This window comes from Triticum aestivum, chromosome 3D (assembly GCF_018294505.1).
Source record: "Triticum aestivum cultivar Chinese Spring chromosome 3D, IWGSC CS RefSeq v2.1, whole genome shotgun sequence".
In the NCBI taxonomy this organism is placed as follows: Eukaryota; Viridiplantae; Streptophyta; class Magnoliopsida; order Poales; family Poaceae; genus Triticum; species Triticum aestivum.
This window is the reverse complement of record NC_057802.1, coordinates 339,738,435-339,761,028: the sequence shown is the minus strand read 5'-3', so window position 1 is coordinate 339,761,028 and position 22,594 is coordinate 339,738,435. Positions and strand designations below refer to the sequence as shown.

Genomic DNA, 22,594 nt, shown 5'->3' with positions numbered 1-22,594 from the left:
GCCACAAGTATGTGGTACTATCATTACTATCTTATATCTTTTGGCATGAACATGTGTATCACTACGATCGAGATTCATTTTAGGTGCAAGACCATTGAAGGTATTATTCAAATAAACAGAGTAACCATTATTCTCCTTAAATGAATAACCGTTTTGCGGTAAACATAATCCAATCATGTTCAACGCAAACACCAAATCTCGATAGTAGAGGGAGCATGCGATGCTTGATCACATCAACCTTGGAAACACTTCCAATACATATCGTCATCTCACCTTTAGCTAGTCTCCATTTATTCCGCAGCTTTTATTTCGAGTTACTAACACTTAGCAACCGAACCAGTATCTAATACCCTGGTGCTGCTAGGAGTACTAGTAAAGTACACATTCATATAACGTATATCCAATATACTTCTGTCGACCTTGCCTGCCTTCTCATCTACCAAATATCTAGGGTAGTACTGCTTCAGTGACCGTTCCTCTCATTACAGAAGCACTTAGTCTCGGGTTTGGGTTCAACCTTGGGATTCTTCACTAGAGCAGCAAACGACTTGCTGTTTCATGAAGTATCCCTTTTGCCCTTGCCCTTCTTAAACTAGTGGTTTTACTAACCATCAACAATTGATGCTCCTTCTTGATTTCTACTCTCGCGGTGTCAAACATCGCGAATAGCTCAAGGATCATCATAACTATCCTTGATATGTTATAGTTCATCACGAAGCTCTACTAGCTTGGTGGCAATGACTATGGGGAACTATCACTATCTCATCTGGGAGATTAACTCCCACTCGATTCAAGCGATTGTGGCACTCAGACAATCTGAGCACATGCTCAACGATTGAGCTTTTCTCCCTTAGTTTGCAGGCTTAAGAAACTTGTCAGAGGTCTCATACCTCTTGACGTGGGCACTAGTCTGAAATCCCAATTTCAGTCTTCGGAACATCTCACATGTTCTGCGACGTTTCAAGAACGTCTTTGGTGCCACAATTCTAAACCGCACTGAACTATCACGTAGTCATCAAAACGTGTATGTCAGATGTTTCGTAACATCTACAGACGACGCTGAGGTTCAGCACACCGAGCGGTGCATTAAGGACATAAGCCTTCTGTGCAGCAATGAGGACAATCCTCAGTTTACGGACCCAGTCCGCATAATTGCTACTACCAACTTTCAACTAAATTTTCTCTAGGAACATATCTTAACCAGTAGAACTAAAGCGCAAGCTATGACATAATTTGCAAATACCTATTTGACTATGTTCATGATAATGAAGTTCATCTGATTATGAACTCCCACTCAGATAGACATCCCTCTAGTCATCTAAGTGAAACATGATCCGAGTTTAACTAGGCCGTGTCCGATCATCACGTGAGACGGACTAGTCAAGATCGGTGAACATCTCCATGTTGATCGTATCTTCTATACGACTCATGCTCGACCTTTCGGTCCTCCGTGTTCCGAGGCCATGTCTGTACATGCTAGGCTCGTCAAGTCAACCTAAGTGTATTGCGTGTGTTCCGAGGCCATGTCTGTACATGCTAGGCTCGTCAACACCCGTTGTATTCGAACGTAAGAATCTATCACACCCGATCATCACGTGGTGCTTCGAAACGACGAACCTTCGCAACGGTGCACAGTTAGGGTGAACACTTTCTTGAAATTATTATAAGGGATCATCCTACTTGCTACCGTCGTTCTAAGCAAATAAGATGCAAAAACATGATAAACATCACATGCAATCAAATAGTGACATGATATGGCCAATATCATCATGCTCCTTTGATCTCCATCTTCGGGGCACCATGATCATCTTTGTCACCGGCATGACACCATGATCTCCATCATCATGATCTCCATCATTGTGTCTTCATGAAGTCGTCACGCCAACGATTACTTCTACTTCTATGGCTAACGCGTTTAGCAACAAAGTAAAGTAATTTACATGGCGTTATTCAATGACACGCAGGTCATACAAAATAATAAAGACAACTCCTATGGCTCCTGCCGGTTGTCATACTCATCGACATGCAAGTCGTGATTCCTATTACAAGAATATGATCAATCTCATACATCATATATATCATTCATCACATCTTCTGGCCATATCACATCACATAGCACTTGCTGCAAAAACAAGTTAGACGTCCTCTAATTGTTGTTGCAAGTTTTTACGTGGTTTGTAGGTTTCTAGCAAGAACGTTTCTTACCTACGTATGACCACAACGTGATTTGCCAATTTCTATTTACCCTTCATAAGGACCCTTTTCATCGAATCCGTTCCGACTAAAGTAGGAGAGACAGACACCCGCTAGCCACCTTATGCATCTAGTGCATGTCAGTCGGTGGAACCTGTCTCACGTAAGAGTACGTGTAAGGTCGGTCCGGGCCGCTTCATCCTACAATGCCGCCGAAACAAGAAAAGACTAGTAGCGGCAAGAAGAATTGGCAAACTCAACGCCCACAACTGCTTTGTGTTCTACTCGTGCATAGTAACTACGCATAGACCTGGCTCATGATGCCACTGTTGGGAATCGTAGCATAATTTAAAATTTTCCTACGCTCACCAAGATGCATCTATGGAGTCTACTAGCAACGAGGGGAAAGGAGTGGATCTACATACCCTTGTAGATCGCGAGCGGAAGCGTTCCAATGAACGTGGATGACGGAGTCGTACTCGCCGTGATCCAAATCACCGATGACCGAGTGCCGAACGTACGGCACCTCCGCGTTCAACACACGTACGGTGCAGCGACGTCTCCTCCTTCTTGATCCAGCAAGGGGGAAGGAGAGGTTGATGGAGATCCAACAGCACGACGGCGTGGTGGTGGATGTAGCGGGTCTCCGGCAGGGCTTCGCCGAGCTTCTGCGAGAGAGAGAGAGGTGTTGCAGGGGAGGAGGGAGGCGCCCAAGGCTTAGATGTTGCTGCCCTCCCTTCCCCCCACTATATATAGGGCCAAGGGAGAGGGGGGGGCGCAGCCTTGCCCCTTCCTCCAAGGAAGGGTGCGGCCAGGGGGGAGTCCTTCCCCCCCAAGGCACCTCGGAGGTGCCTTCCCCCTTTAGGACTCTCCCTTTTTCTTATCTCTTGCGCATGGGCCTCTTGGGGCTGGTGCCCTTGGCCCATATAGGCCAAGGCGCACCCCTTACAGCCCATGTGGCCCCCCGGGGCTGGTGGACCCCCTTGGTGGACCCCCGGACCCCTTTCGGCACTCCCGGTACAATACCGATAAAGCGCGAAACTTTTCCGGCGACCAAAATAAGACTTCCCATATATAAATCTTTACCTCCGGACCATTCCGGAACCTCTCGTGACGTCCGGGATCTCATCCGGGACTCCGAACAACTTTCGGGTTTCCGCATACATATATCTCTACAACCCTAGCGTCACCGGACCTTAAGTGTGTAGACCCTACGGGTTCGGGAGACATGCAGACATGACCGAGACGCCTCTCCGGTCAATAACCAACAGCGGGATCTGGATACCCATGTTGGCTCCCACATGTTCCACGATGATATCATCGGATGAACCACGGTGTCGAGGATTCAATCAATCCGTATGCAATTCCCTTTGTCAATCGGTATGTTACTTGCCCGAGATTCGATCGTCGGTATCCCAATACCTTGTTCAATCTCGTTACCGGCAAGTCTCTTTACTCGTACCGCAATGCATGATCCCGTGACTAACGCCTTAGTCACATTGAGCTCATTATGATGATGCATTACCGAGTGGGCCCAGAGATACCTCTCCGTCACACGGAGTGACAAATCCCAGTCTCGATCCGTGCCAACCCAACAGACACTTTCGGAGATACCCGTAATGCACCTTTATAGTCACCCAGTTACGTTGTGACATTTGGCACACCCAAAGCACTCCTACGGTATCCGGGAGTTGCACGATCTCATGGTCTAAGGAAAAGATACTTGACATTGGAAAAGCTCTAGCAAACGAAACTACACGATCTTTTATGCTATGCTTAGGATTGGGTCTTGTCCATCACATCATTCTCCTAATGATGTGATCCCGTTATCAATGACATCCAATGTCCATAGTCAGGAAACCATGACTATCTGTTGATCAACGAGCTAGTCAACTAGAGGCTTACTAGGGACAGGTTGTGGTCTATGTATTCACACATGCATTACGATTTCCGGACAATACAATTATAGCATGAATAATGGACAATTACCATGAACAAAGAAATATAATAATAACCATTTATTATTGCCTCTAGGGCATATTTCCAACAGTCTCCCACTTGCACTAGAGTCAATAATCTAGTTCACATCACCATGTGATTAACACTCACTGGTCACATCACCATGTGACCAACATCTAAAGAGTTTACTAGAGTCAACAATCTAGTTCACATCACTATGTGATTATCACTCAATGTGTTCTGGTTTGGTCATGTTATGCTTGTGAGAGAGGTTATTAGTCAACGGGTCTGAACCTTTCAGAACCGTGTGCTTTACGAATATCTATGTCATCTTGTGGATGCTACCACGCGCTAGTTGCGAAGCATCATCATGTGTTTTCACTAGTGCTAGTTGAAGGTTGCTCTGAACCACAATAGAAAGAGGAGTTGGTGTGGATGTAGAAGTTATTGTCCTTGCCTTTGAAGATTTGTCCCACAATTCAAATATGCTAACATCCTTCTTCTTCATATACATCACAATCACACAAACAAGTAGTAGAAATCAGTGGCAGTGGCATGAACTAATGGACATTGGTCACTGGACAAACAATTTTAATGTACAACCAATTAGTGAAAATGATCATGAGAAGTAGTGGTCACCAGGTTCGTTATGTCCATCTAGCAACCAGTGAATCACATAAGTAGCAAATGAATCACATAATAAGCAATTCAATTTCACTACAAGCAGTCAGTGACTATCTTCTATTACTTCTAGCAATCACAGGCAATGGCATTTACAAAAAAAACTTCAGATCTTTTTGAAAAAAAGAGGGGAAAATACCTTCGATGGGGCCATGAAAGTTGGACTACCACAGGTGGAGCCGTGCCGTGGAGGGCGCCTGCGGCCCTGCAGGGCAAGCCAAGCCGAGGAGGCCGAAGGGCAGATGCAAACTGGCGCCTGAGGCCAAACCAGACGCAGAGCGGCAAACTCGCGGAGGGGAGCGCAACGAGGGTCAAAGGTAGAGGGGAGGGGAGGGAGTCACGGAGAGCGCCGACCGAAGGGGAGGGGAGGGCGGCTGCCAGACTTGGACTCGCCGTCGCTATCTCTAGGTTGGGTAAACTATAATCGGTGGAGGAATCACCCGCCTAACCAGACACTAGGTCGATCATGTCTAGTTTGGTGCGTCGTTCGGTCGCTGCGGTAGGTGTCAGTTTTGCCTGGACTCAGTGGGCCAAGTGTTTAGCGCATAAACATATGTAGTAAAAAAATGTGCCAAAATCTTGTGTATTCCAGGGAACTCCCAGGAAGGACCCCAGCACCGCCACTATTATGGGTGATTACGGGGTGATATGACAATTTTTTATTGGATATTAGTAGGGCATGTCATGGATATAATCTTGACAATAATATCGGGGTATGAATGTAGAGGATCATATCAACCGAGCGATGTAGATGGGAGTACGCGCAAGGATTTATACAGTTTCGGGCCCTCTTCGATGGAGGTAATACCTTACTCTTGTGGTGCTCTTAGCTCTTGGCATAAGGTACACGGTGTGAATGCTCTACCCTTAGCCCGGTGCTCCCCTCCCAACTTATATAGAGTGCGCTAGGAGGGGTACATAATGGGTTGGTATTAATGCTACTCATGGCCTCAGGTGTAGAGGACTATTTCCTAGCTATTACTGCTAGTAACTATCGTATTTAACTAGATTACTCCACCGTTGGGTAACTGTTGTCATTTAGACATCGTGGTTGATGGGGTATCCTAGGTATCCGTTGAATGTAGGCCTAGCCGACTGCTCCCTTTCATCTTCATGACCGACTGCTGAGTCTTGTTCAACAGGGGGTGTAGAATCCAACTATAGGGACTTGATCAGATCATGCACCACCCTTCTAGTCCTTGTTATCTTGGGCTCCGACTCCTATGGGCCAAAGGTGATGTCCTTTGACCCATGATCTTCTGGGTCGTATCTCTGATGGGCTATGCCCTTCTGGTGGGCCATTCGTATACTTGGGCCTACCATGTATTTGTAACCCCGACAGGGCACGACCCACCATTAATTTCAGGAGGAGGTTTGATTAGTGTGGATGGACGGTTTCCTAGGGTCTGTAAAAATGGTTGGTAAGTCTAGAATTTTTTGCACTTTTATATGATATTTGGTGCACCTTGAAGTCAACCTAGGAATGGTCTATGACCCACCCCATGTCCAATTCAACCGGGCACGAACTAGTCAAGTTGTCAATCCAACCCATACAACAACTAATTATGTGGAACCCGCCCCAATCCAACTTACTTACGTTTTATAACCAACCCATGCCAAACCACCTCAGTAAATTGGTTTCAACCGTGGGCTGAAACCATAAAGCAACCCATGGATGCATTCTGCACCTGCATGTCTGTGCTACTCCTGACCTCGTGTGTTGCTGACCTGCTCGTGTGTGGATGTGCACTGCGTTGCTGACCTGCTAGTGTGCATATGTGCACTGTGCTGGGGACATGATGTTGTGTCACTATTGTAGTATGCAGTACAAGTTGCAAGCATCCAAATATTGCATCTTAAATTTTGAGAACAAATAAAAAATACTAAAAGAAGATTATGTTGCAACATATCTTTCAGAACAAAGATTGTAGAATTTTTCCAAAAATACTTTTTTAGAACAAAGTATGCAGCATTTTTGTACAACATAACGTTACATAACTATTCTCAAGGAGAATTTCCATAGAGCATAATTTTCTCAGAAACAAAGGAAAAGATGGCAACGACGGTGCAGCTAGAGTAACGACGAAGAACACCTTCAACAGTGGCTATGTCAACTTGCAAAACTCATAGTCTAGCTAAGCAAAAAGAATATCAAGCATGTTTAACATGATAACACATTTTATTTCAACACAAAAGACAAGAAGACTTAATATCTTAGGAGTTCACAAAGGACTTAATCTCTCAGGAGTAGGTTGACACTTATTACAGGCAACTGGAACCGTGTGAATCATGACCTGACAACACATAAAAAAATACTTATTGCCCACAAGCACAAAATGCTACAATTCCCAGGAAATTGGACATTCCATTCCTTGTCCACCTCATGTAAGACAATATCAATTCATAGTGCTGCTAGTCTGCTATAGCTGCAATGCATACCATGCAAAACAATTAAATAATTTCCCTCTAATTACAATGATACGGTCTTGAAAGCACCAATATATGAGACAATTGTTAGGAATCGTAGCATAATTTTAAAATTTTCCTACGCTCACCAAGATGCATCTATGGAGTATACTAGCAACGAGTGGAAAGGAGTGCATCTACATACCCTTGTAGATCGCGAGCGGAAGCGTTTCAATGAACGTGGATGACGGAGTCGTACTTGCGGTGATCCAAATCACCGATGACCGAGTGCCGAACGGACGGCACCTCCGCGTTCAACACACGTACGGTGCAGCGACGTCTCCTCCTTCTTGATCCAACAAGGGGGAAGGAGAGGTTGATGGAGATCCAGCAGCACGACGGCGTGGTGGTGGATGTAGCGGGATGCCGGCAGGGCTTCGCCGAGCTTCTACGAGAGAGAGAGGTGTAGCAGGGGAGGAGGGAGGCGCCCAAGGCTGTGATGTTGCTGCCCTCCCTCCCCCCTTTATATAGGCCCCCCGGGAGGGGGGGGCGCCGGCCAAACCCATCTAGGGTGGGGGGCGGCGGCCAAGGGGGTGCCTTGCCCCCCAAGGCAAGTGGGAAGCCCCCCACCCTAGGGTTTCCAACCCTAGGCGCATGGGGGGAGGCCCATGGGGGGGCGCCCAGCCCACTAGGGGCTGGTTCCCTTCCCACTTCAGCCCACGGGGCCCTCCGGGATAGGTGGCCCCACCCGGTGGACCCCCGGGACCCTTCCAGTGGTCCCGGTACAATACCGGTAACCCCCGAAACTTTCCCGGTGGCCGAAACTTGACTTCCTATATATAATTCTTCACCTTCGGACCATTCTGGAACTCCTCGTGACGTCCGGGATCTCATCCGGGACTCCGAACAACTTTCGGGTTTCCGCATACACATATCTCTACAACCCTAGCGTTACCGAACCTTAAGTGTGTAGACCCTACGGGTTCGGGAGACATGCAGACATGACCGAGACGCCTCTCCGGTCAATAACCAACAGCGGGATCTGGATACCCATGTTGGCTCCCACATGTTCCACGATGATCTCATCGGATGAACCACAATGTCGAGGATTCAATCAATCCCGTATGCAATTCCCTTTGTCAATCGGTATGTTACTTGCCCGAGATTCGATCGTCGGTATCCCAATACCTTGTTCAATCTCGTTACCGACAAGTCTCTTTACTCGTACCGCAATGCATGATCCCGTGACTAACGCCTTAGTCACATAGAGCTCATTATGATGATGCATTACCGAGTGGGCCCAGAGATACCTCTCCGTCACACGGAGTGACAAATCCCAGTCTCGATCCGTGCCAACCCAACAGACACTTTCGGAGATACCCGTAGTGCACCTTTATAGTCACCCAGTTACGTTGTGACGTTTGGCACACCCAAAGCACTCCTACGGTATCCGGGAGTTGCACGATCTCATGGTCTAAGGAAAAGATGCTTGACATTGGAAAAGCTCTAGCAAACGAAACTACACGATCTTTTATGCTATGCTTAGGATTGGGTCTTGTCCATCACATCATTCTCCTAATGATGTGATCCCGTTATCAACGACATCCAATGTCCATAGTCAGGAAACCATGACTATCTGTTGATCAACGAGCTAGTCAACTAGAGGCTTACTAGGGACACGTTGTGGTCTATGTATTCACACATGCATTACGATTTCCGGACAATACAATTATAGCATGAACAATAGACAATTATCATGAACAAAGAAATATAATAATAACCATTTATTATTGCCTCTAGGGCATATTTCCAACAGTCTCCCACTTGCACTAGAGTCAATAATCTAGTTACATTGTGATGAATCGAACACCCATTGCATGCTGGTGTTGATCATGTTTTGCTCTAGGGAGAGGTTTAGTCAACGGATCTGCTACATTCAAGTCCGTATGTACTTTACAAATATCTATGTCTCCATTTTGAACACTTTCACGAATGGAGTTGAAGCGACGCTTGATATGCCTGGTCTTCCTGTGAAACCTGGGCTCCTCCTTCGCAAGGGCAATAGCTCCAGTGTTGTCACAGAAGAGAGTCATCGGGCCCGACGCATTGGGAATCACCCCTAGGTCGGTAATGAACTCCTTCATCCAGACTGCTTCCTGTGCTGCCTCCGAGGCTGCCATGTACTCCGCTTCACATGTAGATCCCGCCACGACGCTTTGCTTGCAACTGCACCAGCTTACTGCTCCTCCATTCAAAATATACACGTATCCGGTTTGTGACTTCGAGTCATCCAGATCTGTGTCGAAGCTAGCGTCGACGTAACCCTTTACGACGAGCTCTTCGTCACCTCCATAAACGAGAAACATATCCTTAGTCCTCTTCAGGTACTTCAGGATATTCTTGACCGCTGTCCAGTGTTCCATGCCGGGATTACTTTGGTACCTTCCTACCAAACTTACGGCAAGGTTTACATCAGGTCTGGTACACAGCATGGCATACATAATAGACCCTATGGCCGAGGCATAGGGGATGACACTCATCTTTTCTCTATCTTCTGCCGTGGTCGGGCATTGAGCCGTGCTCAATTGCACACCTTGCAATACAGGCAAGAACCCCTTCTTGGACTGATCCATATTGAACTTCTTCAATATCTTGTCAAGGTATGTACTCTGTGAAAGACCAATGAGGCGTCTTGATCTATCTCTATAGATCTTGATGCCTAATATATAAGCAGCTTCTCCAAGGTCCTTCATTGAAAAACACTTATTCAAATAGGCCTTTATACTTTCCAAGAATTCTATATCATTTCCCATCAATAATATGTCATCCACATATAATATGAGAAATGCTACAGAGCTCCCACTCACTTTCTTGTAAACACAGGCTTCTCCATAAGTCTGTGTAAACCCAAACGCTTTGATCATCTCATCAAAGCGAATGTTCCAACTCCGAGATGCTTGCACCAGCCCATAGATTGAGCGCTGGAGCTTGCATACTTTGTTAGCATTCTTAGGATCGACAAAACCTTCCGGCTGCATCATATACAACTCTTCCTTAAGGAAGCCGTTAAGGAATGCCGTTTTGACGTCCATCTGCCATATCTCATAATCATAGTATGCGGCAATTGCTAACATGATTCGGACGGACTTCAGCTTCGCTACGGGTGAGAAAGTCTCATCGTAGTCAACCCCTTGAACTTGTCGATAACCCTTAGCGACAAGTCGAGCTTTGTAGATGGTCACATTACCATCCGCGTCCGTCTTCTTCTTAAAGATCCATTTGTTTTCTATGGCTCGCCGATCATCGGGCAAGTCAGTCAAAGTCCATACTTCGTTTTCATACATGGATCCTATCTCGGATTTCATGGCTTCTAGCCATTTGTCGGAATCCGGGCCCGCCATCGCTTCTTCATAGTTCGAAGGTTCACCGTTGTCTAACAACATGATTTCCAGGACAGGGTTGCCGTACCACTCTGGTGCGGAACGTGTCCTTGTGGACCTACGAAGTTCAGTAGTAACTTGATCCGAAGCTTCATGATCATCATCATTAACTTCCTCCCCAGTCGGTGTAGGCACCACAGGAACATTTTCCCGCGCTGCGCTACTTTCCGGTTCGGAAGGGGTGACTATCACCTCATCAAGTTCCACTTTCCTCCCACTCAATTCTTTCGAGAGAAACTCCTTCTCTAGAAAGGACCCGTTCTTGGCAACGAAGATCTTGCCTTCGGATCTGAGGTAGAAGGTATACCCAATAGTTTCCTTAGGGTATCCTATGAAGACGCATTTTTCCGACTTGGGTTCGAGCTTTTCAGGTTGAAGTTTCTTGACATAAGCATCGCATCCCCAAACTTTTAGAAACGACAGCTTAGGTTTCTTCCCAAACCATAATTCATACGGTGTCGTCTCAACGGATTTCGACGGAGCCCTATTTAAAGTGAATGCGGCAGTCTCTAAAGCATAGCCCCAAAATGAGAGCGGTAAATCGGTAAGAGACATCATAGATCGCACCATATCCAATAGAGTGCGATTACGACGTTCGGACACACCGTTTCTCTGAGGTGTTCCAGGCGGCGTGAGTTGTGAAACTATTCCACATTTCCTTAAGTGTGTACCAAACTCGTGACTTAAATATTCTCCACCACGATCTGATCGTAAGAATTTTATTTTCCTGTCACGTTGATTCTCAACCTCACTCTGAAATTCCTTGAACTTTTCAAAGGTTTCAGACTTGTGTTTCATTAGGTAGACATACCCATATCTACTTAAGTCATCAGTGAGAGTGAGAACATAACGATATCCTCCGCGAGCCTCAACACTCATTGGACCGCACACATCGGTATGTATGATTTCCAATAAGTTGGTTGCTCGCTCCATTGTTCCGGAGAACGGAGTCTTGGTCATCTTACCCATGAGGCATGGTTCGCACGTGTCAAATGATTCGTAATCAAGAGACTCCAAAAGTCCATCTGCATGGAGCTTCTTCATGCGCTTGACACCAATGTGACCAAGGCGGCAGTGCCACAAGTATGTGGGACTATCGTTATCAACTTTACATCTTTTGGTATTCACACTATGAATATGTGTATCATCACGTTCGAGATTCATCAAAAATAAACCATTGACCAGCGGGGCATGACCATAAAACATATCTCTCAAATAAATAGAACAACCATTATTCTCGGATTTAAATGAGTAGCCATCTCGAATTAAACGAGATCCAGATACAATGTTCATGCTCAAAGCTGGCACTAAATAACAATTATTGAGGTTTAAAACTAATCCCGTGGGTAGATGCAGAGGTAGCGTGCCGACGGCGATCACATCGACCTTGGAACCATTCCCGACGCGCATCGTCACCTCGTCCTTCGCCAGTCTCCGTTTATTCCGTAGTTCCTGTTTTGAGTTACAAATATGAGCAACCGCACCGGTATCAAATACCCAGGAGCTACTACGAGTACTGGTAAGGTACACATCAATTACATGTATATCACATATACCTTTGGTGTTGCCGGCCTTCTTGTCCGCTAAGTATTTGGGGCAGTTCCGCTTCCAGTGACCACTTCCCTTGCAATAAAAGCACTCTGTCTCAGGCTTGGGTCCATTCCTTGGCTTCTTCCCGGCAACTGGCTTACCGGGCACGGCAACTCCCTTGCCGTCCTTCTTGAAGTTCTTCTTACCCTTGCCCTTCTTGAACTTAGTGGTTTTATTCACCATCAACACTTGATGTTCTTTTCTGATCTCCACCTCCGCTGATTTCAGCATTGAATATATCTCAGGAATGGTCTTTTCCATCCCCTGCATATTGAAGTTCATCACCAAGCTCTTGTAGCTTGGTGGAAGCGACTGGAGGATTCTGTCAATGACTGCGTCATCCGGGAGATTAACTCCCAGCTGAGTTAAGCGGTTGTGCAACCCAGACATTCTGAGTATGTGCTCACTAACAGAACTATTTTCCTCCATTTTACAGCTGAAGAACTTGTCGGAGACTTCATATCTCTCGACCCGGGCATGAGCTTGGAAAACCAATTTCAGCTCCTCGAACATCTCATATGCTCCATGTTTCTCAAAACGCTTTTGGAGACCCGGTTCTAAGCTGTAAAGCATGCTGCACTGAACGAGGGAGTAATCATCAGCACGCTGCTGCCAAGCGTTCATAACGTCTTGGTTCTCTGGGATTGGTGCATCACCTAGCGGTGCTTCTAAGACATAATCTTTCTTGGCTACTATGAGGATGATCCTCACGTTCCGGACCCAGTCCGTATAGTTGCTGCCATCATCTTTCAGCTTGGTTTTCTCTAGGAACGCGTTGAAATTGAGGACAACGTTGGCCATTAGATCTACAAGACATAGTGTAAAGATTTTAGACTAAGTTCATGATAATTAAGTTCATCTAATCAAATTACACAATGAACTCCCACTCAGATAGACATCCCTCTAGTCATCTAAGTGAAACATGATCCGAGTTTAACTAGGCCGTGTCCGATCATCACGTGAGACGGACTAGTCAAGATCGGTGAACATCTCCATGTTGATCGTATCTTCTATACGACTCATGCTCGACCTTTCGGTCCTCCGTGTTCCGAGGCCATGTCTGTACATGCTAGGCTCGTCAAGTCAACCTAAGTGTATTGCGTGTGTTCCGAGGCCATGTCTGTACATGCTAGGCTCGTCAACACCCGTTCTATGCGAACGTTAGAATCTATCACACCCGATCATCACGTGGTGCTTCGAAACAACGAACCTTCGCAACGGTGCACAGTTAGGGTGAACACTTTCTTGAAATTATCATAAGGGATCATCTTACTTACTACCGTCGTTCTAAGCAAATAAGATGCAAAAACATGATAAACATCACATGCAATCAAATAGTGACATGATATGGCCAATATCATTATGCTCCTTTGATCTCCATCTTCGGGGCACCATGATCATCTTCGTCACCGGCATGACACCATGATCTCCATCATCATGATCTCCATCATTGTGTCTTCATGAAGTCGTCACGCCAACGATTACTTCTACTTCTATGGCTAACGCGTTTAGCAACAAAGTAAAGTAATTTACATGGCGTTATTCAATGACACGCAGGTCATACAAAATAATAAAGACAACTCCTATGGCTCCTGCCGGTTGTCATACTCATCGACATGCAAGTCGTGATTCCTATTACAAGAATATGATCAATCTCATACATCACATATATCATTCATCACATCTTCTGGCCATATCACATCACATAACACATGCTGCAAAAACAAGTTAGACGTCCTCTAATTGTTGTTGCAAGTTTTTACGTGGTTTGTAGGTTTCTAGCAAGAACGTTTCTTACCTACGTATGACCACAACGTGATTTGCCAATTTCTATTTACCCTTCATAAGGACCCTTTTCATCGAATCCGTTCCGACTAAAGTAGGAGAGACAGACACCCGCTAGCCACCTTATGCATCTAGTGCATGTCAGTCGGTGGAACCTGTCTCACGTAAGCGTACGTGTAAGGTCGGTCCGGGCCGCTTCATCCTACAATGCCGCCGAAACAAGAAACGACTAGTAGCGGCAAGAAGAATTGGCAACATCAACGCCCACAACTTCTTTGTGTTCTACTCGTGCATAGTAACTACGCATAGGCCTGGCTCATGATGCCACTGTTGGAATCGTAGCATAATTTTAAAATTTTCCTACGCTCACCAAGATGCATCTATGGAGTATACTAGCAACGAGTGGAAAGGAGTGCATCTACATACCCTTGTAGATCGCGAGCGGAAGCGTTCCAATGAACGTGGATGACGGAGTCGTACTTGCCGTGATCCAAATCACCGATGACCGAGTGCCGAACGGACGGCACCTCCGCGTTCAACACACGTACGGTGCAGCGACGTCTCCTCCTTCTTGATCCAGCAAGGGGGAAGGAGAGTTTGATGGAGATCCAGCAGCACGACGGCGTGGTGGTGGATGTAGCGGGATGCCGGCAGGGCTTCGCCGAGCTTCTACGAGAGAGAGAGGTGTAGCAGGGGAGGAGGGAGGCGCCCAAGGCTGTGATGTTGCTGCCCTCCCTCCCCCCTTTATATAGGCCCCCCGGGAGGGGGGGCGCCGGCCAAACCCATCTAGGGTGGGGGGCGGCGGCCAAGGGGGTGCCTTGCCCCCCAAGGCAAGTGGGAAGCCCCCCCACCCTAGGGTTTCCAACCCTAGGCACATGGGGGGAGGCCCATGGGGGGGCGCCCAGCCCACTAGGGGCTGGTTCCCTTCCCACTTCAGCCCACGGGGCCCTCCGGGATAGGTGGCCCCACCCGGTGGACCCCCGGGACCCTTCCGGTGGTCCCGGTACAATACCGGTAACCCCCGAAACTTTCCCGGTGGCCGAAACTTGACTTCCTATATATAATTCTTCACCTCCGGACCATTCCAGAACTCCTCGTGACGTCCGGGATCTCATCCGGGACTCCGAACAACTTTCGGGTTTCCGCATACACATATCTCTACAACCCTAGCGTTACCGAACCTTAAGTGTGTAGACCCTACGGGTTCGGGAGACATGCAGACATGACCGAGACGCCTCTCCGGTCAATAACCAACAGCGGGATCTGGATACCCATGTTGGGTCCCACATGTTCCACGATGATCTCATCGGATGAACCACAATGTCGAGGATTCAATCAATCCCGTATGCAATTCCCTTTGTCAATCGGTATGTTACTTGCCCGAGATTCGATCGTCGGTATCCCAATACCTTGTTCAATCTCGTTACCGACAAGTCTCTTTACTCGTACCGCAATGCATGATCCCGTGACTAACGCCTTAGTCACATAGAGCTCATTATGATGATGCATTACCGAGTGGGCCCAGAGATACCTCTCCGTCACACGGAGTGACAAATCCCAGTCTCGATCCGTGCCAACCCAACAGACACTTTCGGAGATACCCGTAGTGCACCTTTATAGTCACCCAGTTACGTTGTGACGTTTGGCACACCCAAAGCACTCCTACGGTATCCGGGAGTTGCACGATCTCATGGTCTAAGGAAAAGATGCTTGACATTGGAAAAGCTCTAGCAAACGAAACTACACGATCTTTTATGCTATGCTTAGGATTGGGTCTTGTCCATCACATCATTCTCCTAATGATGTGATCCCGGTATCAACGACATCCAATGTCCATAGTCAGGAAACCATGACTATCTGTTGATCAACGAGCTAGTCAACTAGAGGCTTACTAGGGACACGTTGTGGTCTATGTATTCACACATGCATTACGATTTCCGGACAATACAATTATAGCATGAACAATAGACAATTATCATGAACAAAGAAATATAATAATAACCATTTATTATTGCCTCTAGGGCATATTTCCAACAACAATATATGTCCTCAATGCCAAGGGAAAGATGCTAGGGGTATAACTAGTACTACTATATGTCTTTATGTGAAGCACGTTGAAAAAAGGTGCTAGTCTCATGCCCACAAAGCTCACTAGTAATGCTAGCATAAATTATAAAAGGGATATATCACCTTGTGTTAGTAGAGTAACATGCATTGACAACAACATCTAGGGTTGTATCATAGTAAAAAAAATTCATCAAACATATTATAGACCAAAGTAAAATGCATACCATAGACCAAAGTAAAATGCAAGCAAGCATAAAAGGCACATTGATGATACCATATACATTATATATGGTAGCAACAATATATATAGAAAGTTGAACATATGATACCTCAAAACCGCATCTCATTCCAAGTATGAATTTTGACCCTCATACTGTCGAGCTTGGACCTGCATGTACAAATACACATGTTAAACAATGTAGGCTAATTTTGTAACAGAATTTATTTAAAACTATTTATACCTTCATTGTTTGGGACATTGGTAAGTCAGTCCTTCGCGCAAACCAAAGCTTACAACATTTTTGGTTTCAGGGAGGTTTGTGCGTCTCCAAGAGATCTTCCTCCGCTACTGAATACTGACTCGGACGATACGATAATAAGAGGCACATCAAGTAAATTACGTGCCATCGCCGAGAGCACGCGGTATTTTTCAACATTTTCTTTCCACCATGCCAATATATCAAAGATTTCACTAGATTTATCAAAGTATTCCTCCTCGAGGTATGCGTCCAACTTCGCCCTTGGCGCAGTAGGCCCTTCTTGACTTGTATTGAGCAAACTATTTCTCAAGCTTCCTTTTGCCAAGAACGGGAGATCCCACATTAAGCATGGATCTGTGAGACAATGGTTGCTCGCCACTTCTCTTGAATTGCTCATGATACTTCTCAAAGTATAACCTCATCAAATTTGTTTTGCCGTCAACACTTGTCTAAGTGTCATCCACATGTTCACAGTACTTTTTGTAGAAGAAATCTAGGCATTCTAATTTCTCCTTGGATCAAGTACCAGGGCACTGACAAGTATCACATTCAATGAAGCCTCTTTCCGGTACTTGTCAAACATTTTTCCAATAGAAATAGCCAGTGCCTCCATGGTTCCATTAACTTTCCACTAAGGATCCCTTAATGTGTTGCAGATATACAACACCATATGCAAGAACAGATGTGTAGTGGGTGTTCTATCGGCCAAGGCTGCTTTGTAGCTTCTTCAAAATCTTTAAGGAAACCGCAGATTACCTCAGCATTTGTTCACTCAGCGACATCTGGTACTAGCTCACCATTGTCACTCACATAACTATTTAGAACCACTTATACTTGATAGCTTTTGAGCATTTCGTAGGTAGAATTCCAATGAGTTGGAATATCAAGAAATAGACAAGCTTTCTCTTGTAGTTCTTTATTTTTGGCAATCTCATAGAATGTTTAGACTCTTGAGGGTGAAGAATTGATATGCCTTAAAAGGCCACGTATCTTATCTATTGACTTTTTGATATGTGATATTCCATCGTGAACCAAGAGGTTTAGAATGTGTGCCCAACATCTCACATGAAAAATCCACTCCATCAAAGAGCAAGTCGTGGTCCTTATTAACCAAAAAAAAGTGAACTGCCTTTGTATTGTTCGGTGCATTGTTGAATGTCAGGGTAAGTAATTTTCATTTGATACCCCATTCTACCAGGCACATGCTAAGAGTCCCGATGGCTACATTTGTATGTGGATACTTCATGAGCTTCAAAGATATAACCTTCTTTTTCAAGATGAAGCTGGCATCAATATAGTGAGCAGTGATACATGTCTGAGGTGAGGCATGGTATACACGAGAATCAAGACCCTGCAATTTAGTGTGCAGTTGTTGCTTCATGTCCTCATGTGTAAGAAGACAATCGTTGTGAATTGTTTGACGGACAAGTACTTTGAAGGTTCGTTGCATTCATTCCATCCACTCGTCAAAGTAAGGGTTCTTAAATTTTCTAAATGGGACCTCAACATGGATACAATACTTGGTCATGAGTCTTCGACTTCTCCTAGGATCGAAGGCAAAGCCAATATCTGATCGTTTCTTAGGTAGCAAGAAACCTATTCCTATCTACAACTTCAATCTTTGAGCATGACTCAGAAATGTGTTAATAGGCTACTCGTTTCAGATTTTTTTTATTCCTCGTCAGCTTTAGCTTGCGGTACTTGCAGTCAGCCTTACAGATATCATCTATCATTACCAATTCTGGCTCAAAGTGTTCCCACACTTTTGATCTCCTACCAGAAGGTGGACTAGTTGAATCACCCGTGCTAGAGCTCTTAGCCAAAGCGGCGAGCATGGAACCCTAGAGTTCTGTTTGGGATGGAGACAAGGGCGGAGAGTTATGCTCGGGCCTCGAGAGAAGGAGAACAGTGGATTTCGACCCATGGGTTCAACCCAGTCTTCGGTCAATAATGCTACACTTACGCAATGAATTCTACGAAAGAAGTCTACATGCTGATGCAGTCTGTAACCAAGTCTCTGTAAGTGTAGCATTATTGTCTTCGGCCATTTCAATTTTGCAGGTTGAAACCATGGTGTCTCAGGCCGAACGAAAAATGGTCAACCCGCCCCAGACCACACCGTTTAGCATCATTAAACCGATTAAGCCTATCCACTGACATCGAAAATAAAATCCACGCCACTAAACCCGTATCAACCCACACCGATCCCAGATTGACCTCAAAGGGTGTACCGTAGAAACTTAGTTTTTCTTTGCGAAAAGTAGATACCTACTCCCTCCGTTTCATAATATAAAAATATTTTTTATACTCTCACTGTCCCATAATATAAGAGATAAGATCGTTTTTGACATGGGAGTAATTTTGCATTCGTTCTATCACAAAACTATGAATCTTTTCATTAAAAATTCTCCACGCACAAGTACCCGGACATTTGCATTTTTAAATGGAATCGGAAGCATTTTGTTGCTCCCGGGTAAAACGACGGCACAAGCCTAACTCCGGGCACGCAGTGCGGCAGGCGGCGCTGCGTAGAGCGACCTGAGCTGGCGGTCGATTAGCTTGCTGTGGTTGAGTGCCACCTGCAGCTCGACATCGTCGGCCCACCACTGCTCCAGCGCGTGCGCTGCCAGGAATTTGCTCGGCCCCTTGGACACCACAAGCATCGTCGCCACCCCCGCCTTGCCACCGCCGTTCCCGCCCCCGCTGTCGACCGCCACGGTCGCCGTACCGCCGGCTGCGTCGCTGTAGTGGCAGCAGATGTAGTCGTTCGTGTTGATGTACAGGTACGGCAGCCACCTTCCCATCCCCGACTGCGCCAGCGACGCCCTCGCCTCACTTTCACTGTGGCCGGTGTTGCCGCCGCTCGTGTCCGCAGCCGGCTGGGAGCCCACGTATGGGATCCACCCGCGCGCACGGCCCCACAGCTCGCCGGCCGTCTCGACGAACCCCCTGAGGCTCATGGCCAGCGACACGGACGGCGGGTTGAACACGTGGCACTCCACGAAGACGCGCTCCTTGGCCAGCGCCTTGCCCACCTGCAGCGCGAACCCGGCTCCCAGCGAGTGCCCGCCGACGCACACGTTGCCGACGCCGAACCTGCGCGCGGCGTCCCGCAGCGCCGCCAGCGCGCCGGCGAAGCGGACGGAGCCCTTGAGGCTGTCCCAGGCCAGGAAACGGAGGTTGTCCACCACGTCGCGGCGGAACGTGGGGGCACGAAGCAGCGTGCCGCGCAACGGCACGACGGCTGCTGGCGCACGGGTGGGGCGGAACGGGATGTAGTCGGACAACGCGGCCTGGTGGTCCCACTCGAGGACGGCGCCGTAGATGGAGCCGTCGCGCTCATCGACGAGCACCTGGGCGAGCTTGTACTTGAACGGGCGCCACCACTGCGGCGCGAGGCCGGTGCGCTCGTCCCGCTTCTCCTGCCGGTCCAGCTCCAGCAGGTAAGCCCCCTGGATGAAGCACGCGATCACCATCCGCCGGTAGTTGGCGTTCTTCCTGCATCAGCCATCGCAGTAAACTTCCAGTAATTCCCAGAGGCGAACTGAGCAAGCGTGTGTGAGTGTAAATATGCTGAGTATACTGACCAGCTCGAGCTAAGGAGATCTTTCCAGCTGATGGACGACAGGTTGCGGGGGCCATACACATGAAACTCGAGAGGATTCGCTGCCGCCGTCGCTGCATCACCGGATTTCTGGTCTGGCATCGCCTTGGCCATTGTTCCCGCGTGAAATCAAGAGCACCCCCACACAATGGCTCGGACTTTCGGATGATATATGTAAGGTCGGCAAGAATAGTTTGCTTTAAGTTGAAAAAGAAAAGTGCGACGGGACTTTTTATCGATGGTCTCTATTCCATCATCGTCTCCAGTCAGGGCAAAACGGCACCTGATTCTTTCTCATCTCAGTTTCGCTTTAGAACCGGTGGATCACAGTTAGAGACGAGCGCACACGATTACCCAACAGTTGCCATGACATGCGCCAGCACTATGTTCGCCAAACTGAATTTGGGGGATCTTTTTTTCAGTCCTCTACTTTGGCCATCAAACTTCATGTTTGTATTCTATAAATTGGTTTGTTTTTCATCTGCACTCCCAAAAACGTTAATTTATCGATACCAGGATGAAGTGGAAGCCAAGTAGTCGCCACTTTGTTTTTAAAGACTAGGCAAAAGATTTGCCAGTTTGATTGAATAAGGAGTTTTAGAGGTTCAGAACAGATTCCAAAAGGTCAAAGGCAACATAAAATACATCATTCTCGTGGGATCACGTTACACAAATGTTTAGCACCGGCAAGGCACCACAACACCGTTTTTTCTAAACACCAACAGGCACCACAGTGTTATGGAATACCCTAGCATTCCTCTCTTTTCAGATTTCCCACGAGACGATTAGCATAAGAGAGGTTAGCGGCCTTTGCGGTTGCGTCATCCTAGACGCTATAGTGCTCCACCAAGTCTTCACCAAGTCGACGATGGCTCAATCGTGAGGATGGACATCATGGAGACCTAGCCCCGCTTTGATCATGCCCCAACCTCTAATCAAGTAGCGACATTTGAAAAGAAGATGAGCCGTCGATTCCTGAACTTGCTTGCAAAGGGGCCAGTGGTTGCAACTAGGCCATCCCTATTTCTGTAACCGACCAGCGTCAAAATCGTATTATTGATGACAAGCCAAGTGAAAAACTTGCACTTACGGGAGCTCGGATCCTCCAAACATTCCTAGTCATATCTGAGTCGACTAAACGAAGTAATTACGCGTTGTAGTCTGTAGCCACGGAGTAGTGGTCGTCTTTGGTGAGCTTTCAAGAGATAGTATCGGTCATGTCGGGGTTGAGGTGCACGTGAGAGAGCTTCTCCGAGAGAGTAACAAATTCGTTAAGATAGTCAATCATGATGCCGTCAGTGGTCTTCAACTGGGAGACCCAGAAATTGTTGGAAAGAGCTTTCTGAACCGAACAATTCTTTCTTTTGGATAGATCATAAATTTTTGGAGGCCACAACCCATTAAGCCAAGTTGATTCCTAAAAAGTGGCGCGAAGACCATCGCCCGCCACAACCCTTGTGGCCGCCGCGAAGATGTCTCGGTCGTGCAGGTCGCAAGGGTTCCCCAAGCCAACCCTAGGTTTGGCAGTGGTGAGCCGCTCTCTCCAAAGCCAACGACCGCGAAGGGCAAAAGCCAACTATTTCAGATCAAGGACAGCAAGGCCACCGTGAAGTTTCTGATTTGCACAGTTGATCCCAATTAACCTTGCATTTTTTTTTCTTTCGGTGAGTGTCGATCTTATTCATAACCTCAACCGGAAGGTTAAGCGCCATCATATAGTAGATGCAATGGCATAAAAAAATCTTTGTATTTGAATATTTTTAGGAACGAAACTGCACACAGAATACAAAAATTGAACGAACAAAACTGTATCGAGGACAGCAAGGCCACCATGAAGTTTTGGATTTGCACAGTTGATCCCAATTAACCTTGCATTTTTTTCCTTCGGTGAGCGTCTATTTTATTCATAACCTCAACCGGAAGGTTAAGCGCCATCATATAGTAGATGCAATGGCATAAAAAATCTTTGTATTTGAATATTTTTAGGAACGAAACTGCACCCAGAATACAAAATTGTATCGAGGACAGCAAGGCCATCGTGAAGTTTTTGATTTGCACAGTTGATCCCAATTAACCTTGCATTTTTTCCCTTCGGTGAGCGTCTATCTTATTCATAACCTCAACCGGAAGGTTAAGCGTCATGGCAATGGTATAAAAAAAAATCTTTGTATTTGAATATTTTTAGGAACGAAACTGCACCCAGAATACAAAATTTGAACGAACAAAACTGTATCGAGGACAGCAAGGCCACCGTGAAGTTTTTGATTTGCACAGTTGATCCCAATTAACCTTGCATTTTTTCCCTTCGGTGAGCGTCTATCTTATTCATAACCTCAACCGGAAGGTTAAGCGTCATGGCAATGGCATAAAAAAATCCTTGTATTTGAATA

General features: G+C 46.5%; 1 protein-coding gene across 1 annotated transcript; it reads right to left on the bottom strand.

Moving 5' to 3' along the window:
* Nucleotides 1–18,885: 18,885 nt before the first annotated feature.
* On the bottom strand, nucleotides 18,886–20,347 carry LOC123074607 (GDSL esterase/lipase At4g10955-like). The gene is made up of 2 exons (XM_044497406.1): nucleotides 20,188–20,347; nucleotides 18,886–20,098 (listed from the first exon to the last, which is right to left on the bottom strand). The coding sequence occupies exons 1-2, from the start codon at nucleotides 20,316–20,318 to the stop codon at nucleotides 19,093–19,095; spliced, it is 1,137 nt and encodes a 378-aa protein (XP_044353341.1). The 5' UTR covers nucleotides 20,319–20,347; the 3' UTR covers nucleotides 18,886–19,092.
* Between the last annotated feature and the right edge of the window lie 2,247 nt (nucleotides 20,348–22,594).

Bases quoted from the DNA above. Each gene is read 5' to 3' on its own strand.
- LOC123074607 (XM_044497406.1), bottom strand. From the start codon at position 20,318: ATGGCCAAGGCGATGCCAGACCAGAAATCCGGTGATGCAGCGACGGCG. The intron at 20,099-20,187 runs GTCAGTATACTC...TGGCTGATGCAG, and splicing joins GATCTCCTTAGCTCGAGCTG to GAAGAACGCCAACTACCGGC.